General features: G+C 52.4%; 1 protein-coding gene across 1 annotated transcript in view; it reads right to left on the bottom strand.

The window, feature by feature from the left end:
• The window catches only part of Slc6a2 (solute carrier family 6 member 2), a 41,428-nt gene extending 37,858 nt beyond the window's left edge, over positions 1–3,570 (bottom strand). The window contains exons 1-2 of the mRNA XM_031340862.1: positions 3,456–3,570; positions 2,687–3,020 (exon numbers count right to left, since the gene is read on the bottom strand). Of these exons, the coding sequence (XP_031196722.1) occupies positions 2,687–2,963 (277 nt within the window). The 5' untranslated portion in view covers positions 2,964–3,020; positions 3,456–3,570. The remainder of the gene's footprint in view (positions 1–2,686; positions 3,021–3,455) is intronic.
• Between the last annotated feature and the right edge of the window lie 969 nt (positions 3,571–4,539).

Below are 4,539 nucleotides of genomic sequence, written 5' to 3'. Positions count from 1 at the left end.
CCTCAGTCTAGCATCCAAGATTTCCACAACCCAGCCTCAACTTGCCTCTCACCCTTATCTCTCCTGGCTTACCCTCCAGCCAGCCTATGCTCCTCTCCTGAGGAGCCTGTTCCAGGTGAGTGCTAAAATGCTGTTTTTTTCCAAGCCGTCCATGTCCAAAGCAGCTGAGTTCCAACCACAGCTCTCTTCCCCTGAATCACCACTAAACAGCCCGTCCTTAAGCAACAGTTGCTCTCTTATCCCTTTCCTGTGCCATCCTAATGACACTGATAAAAAGCAGCAGCTACCCTCTCTGAGCCATGCATCACATAGGCTCTGCATGTGCACTGAAGGATTTAGTCCTTATCCGTCTGTGTAGCTAAACAAGATGATTATATATATGAGAAAAGGCTAGAGAGCTTGCCCAAAGTCATACATGTTAGAGACTGGAGCCTGTAACTTCTTAATGACTAGGGCGCACCTGTGTGTGTGTATGTGTGTGTGTGTGTGTGTGTGTGTATACACACGTATGTACACATCATCATCTCCAGCTCTTCACTGTGTTAGTTCCTATAATGTTTCTGCCATGGTTTGTGAAATTGGCATGAAGTCTCTGAGAGCTTGGGTTATTTTGTTAATATATTTGTGCAATATAAGTGGGTAGGAACTTTCTACCACATTCCTAGAACTCGAATCTTATTGGGGATTAAACACCAACAGTCTGTGCCCTCAACTTTTCTTAGCCTGCTTGGGAAACAGGTCCATAAAAGATAAATAACAGAACAACTCTGGATAGGCCGCTCCAGGACGAGTATATGCTGGAAAGGGAATGTCAGTCAATTTCAAAGAAAACTTTACATCTGTGACAAATTTGCTGCACTTCGTCCCTAGGCTCCCAACTTATCATCCAGCACACACCAAGTACTCTTTCCAAAACACACCGGTGGCCAAATGGACAGTGTCAATGAGAGCCCTGGAATGTCTTTTGAGCACGTGTCAAGTTGGCCACCTGTGTTGCTTTGGTTTCAAGGAACATATAACAATGGAAAAGACTTAACACAGCATGGTAGTGAGGACTTCTGGGGACCAATGTTCCAGGCAGACAGAGTGATGTCTCATTTATCCAGGTGACCCCTGCAGAGCCTAGCATTATGTCACTGAGCTAACCCAGAGAAACATTGCTGATTAATGACCGATTGTCTGATGTCTAGGGACAAGCAATCTCAGACAGTCACTAAAGACACACAACTTGCTCTCAAGGTCTCCCAATTTGTCATTTATTCTTCATCTCCCTGCTTGCTACAAATATAGATTCTACCCTTTTGCTCTTGTTACTTTTGGGCCCCAAGGGCCAGAATGCTCAAATCTGCTCAGAGTCCCTGGAGGATCTGCAACCACAAAGTGAGGGAAAGTTTCGCTTCTGGATTGTACGTCTTTTCCTTAGCCTTCTCTCTCCGTCCACCAGCATCTATGGATGCGAGTACTGAGCCGGAAGAGTAGCAAGAGCCACTAGAGTCGGGAACCATCTCCTGAGACTCGGGACCTTTGTCTTATCTGGAGTACCCAATGGTAACAGACTCATATCTGGAAGGGCTCACAGGACCGCTCATCAGCTGGCTCTTCTTCCTTTGTGGGAGCTGGTGCTTCTATATGCAACACAGTCAACTCAGAGCCACCTGCTCTCTTGGGTGACCACACCCTCTTGACAAATACTGAGTCGTGTTTATCCCAAAGCAAGTGTCCAGACAGAACACAGAAATAAAGAACCGCTCATCTTGGTTTCTGAGGGCACAAATTTCCCACACCCCCAGACTCCTGTAAATTCTCACCCTGCCTCCAACTGACTTCCCTTAAATTCCAAGTTAGAATTACTACATGGCAAGGTAACCCAGGGCAGGCCAATACCTTCCTCTAGAAGCTCACATCCCTAGGTTCTGTGCAAGACTCTGCTCTGAGTAAAGGTGTTGGGGCTGGGGTGGTTTGGCCATGAAGGGCTCCAAGCTCTTCAGAAAGGAGCTTGAGTTTACTTCCACGGTGCTGTATGTGATCTCTGGGCTCATTCCAGGGCAGATAGGTAAAACGACAGCTCATCAAGAAAAGGACAAAAGAGCTTGGCTGCTGGGTGCCTTCTCTCAGTTTGCATGCACCAGGCTTCACAAACTGGCCAGTGCTTGCAAAGCTGAGGAGGGCACACTCCAGTCTCCCAGGACTCCGGCCTGAAGGTCCAGTTCAGCTCTTGGCATCTAGTGTCCTGATCTTCCACTACACTTATCCCTGTAGCCCACTGGTGATCCGAGGGCTCTCACTTTATCCAACCTAATGTCTGGGTGCTAGAGTTATCGTCATCTTGTGTCTGGCTGGAACATCCCAAACTCCTCTGGAATCCTTTCAAGAACTTCCCGATCTCTACCCGCCTTTTCTGTACGGCAGCATTGACTCTGAGTTCCTCACCCAACTAGGTGTCCTCTATTCTGTCCTTGAGCCCCTGTGCCTACTACTCTTCAAGGTCCTGCCTCTATTTCCCTAACCGAGAGCCCTCTGACCCTATTTCTCGGTGCCCTAAAGGGTTCTTTCCTGCACACTAAATTTGTTCCTGCATCTCCTCTTCTCCTCCATGTGCATCCCTGTTCCCTCCCCAGCCAACAGGCCAGCCACAAGAACAAGTCAGCATCCGAAATCCAAAAGCCTCCGCCAACCCTGAGCTCACCACCACCATTCTTGTAGCAGAGATAGGGGAAGCGCCACACGTTGGCCAGGTCCACCGCGAAGCCCACCACAGACAGCAGGAAATCAATCTTCTTGCCCCAAGTCTCCCGGGGCTGCGCGTCGCCATCCTGGGACGCCAGGAGACACTGGACGCCGTTGCGCTCCTTCACCACTAGCAGATCGGCGGTTTTGCAGGGCCTCAGGGGCTGCTCCGGCTGCAGCGGGTCCGCCCCGCTGAGCTCCGGCTGCACCTGCGGATTCATTCGCGCCAGAAGCATGGGTGCGGCTGGAGAGAGGGACTTCGGAGGCACTGGGGACACACCAAAGTTCTGCTTCTATGAAAGGAGAAAAAGCAGTCAACAAGGCTTGCCACCCGTTTGCACCGAGACCACCCAGGGGAAACCAGAGGTCAGGATCGTGCACTGAGCGGCTTCCTAGAAACTCCCTGCTTCCTAGAAAAGGAGCGCCAGAGTTGGGAATTTTTGGAGACTGAGGTTGTGACGCGCGTCCGACTGGGACAGAATTTATAGGTGGGGACCTCCTCGGGCCGCCCTGTGGGCCGGGCTACAGACCCCACCGAGGACTACCTGGATTATTCACTGTCTCCCCTCCCCTATATGCCAAGTTTTTCGCGGGCCCTGAGGGACCAGAGTTGACTCGAGGGCCTGTCCAGCTCCGGGGGGGCGCCCTCCGACAGCACTAGGAGCCTTCGGGGACACTAGAGGGTGCAGCCGCTCACTATGTGCCTCGGAGCCGGTCCGCGCACTTACCGGTCCCGCGCAGAGCGCACTCACGTGGCGGACAGCACGGGGATCCCGGGCTCCAGCCCGGGCTGGGCTCCGCCGCGTGGCACTCAGGCGGAGCCCTGGGAGCGCTGCGGGCACGGGGTGGCAGGCAGGACGCGGGCTGGCTGGCTCTGGCTGCACCAGGAGGAGGCCGACCTGGTAATGTAGCCTGTGCCCCAGGTAACGCGCCTATTGCATTAGCCCCGCGCCCAGCCCGCTCGGTCTGGAGCCTGTTAGCGCTAATGCAGACTGACAGCGTGGCCGGACTGGCAGAGGCGGGGGCGCAGCTCCCACGGGCTCCGGGGTGGCGGGAGCCGGACTCCCAGGGACTCGCGGGGACCTTTCCGACTCTTTTTTGGCAAAAGTAGCGCAGGCAGCTCCCCCAAACACCTGGCTCAGAGGAAGAGAGCAACAGATTCCCAGAACTCGGGTTAAGTCTGTGGAAGGGGGGGGGGCGGTTGTAAGGATAGGGGGAGTAGCCACCACCCCAGTGACACCAGTGTTGTCATACACCCAGACCACTTAACCTACTTGGTGAGAGTTTTCTCCACTAGCAAACCGGGAACTTGGTGCTCTGAGATAAGGACTGTGACTGGTGGCCTGCAGGCTGGGCCTTTTGGGCAGTTTTCTTTGGCAGGCTCTGCTGATTGAAAGGTCATAGCCCGGGATTTTACTCCTGGCTCCATTTGTGACCACGCTGTGACCCTGTTCTTGGAATCTGTGACCCTGATCTATAAGGCTGAGAACTGATATATACTCATTCTCAAAAATGCCGTCCCTAATGCCAAATCAAGCCTTTTTAGTTTCCCACAAGTGGACAACACCTTCAAAGAGCCCGTTGTTTGGTCCCGGAAACAGGAGCAAAACAGGAAACACAATAAATAAATACTTATCATGGGAGAGAGAAGGCTGCCGTGGTATGGGCTGAGGGCAGGTAAAGCAAAGTAAGAAAATGGATGGGAAAAGCAGGCAGGGTTGCTGATTTTAATAATAGGTTCTATAGTGTTTAAGTGTGAGCTACTTGGACCTGAGAGTTCTTGTGTCTGAATCAACCCTGCAAGGAGAGCCA

Source organism: Mastomys coucha, unplaced genomic scaffold (genome assembly GCF_008632895.1).
Source record: "Mastomys coucha isolate ucsf_1 unplaced genomic scaffold, UCSF_Mcou_1 pScaffold22, whole genome shotgun sequence".
In the NCBI taxonomy this organism is placed as follows: Eukaryota; Metazoa; Chordata; class Mammalia; order Rodentia; family Muridae; genus Mastomys; species Mastomys coucha.
Note: the sequence above shows the minus strand (reverse complement) of the source record. Positions and strands in the feature narration are given on the sequence as shown.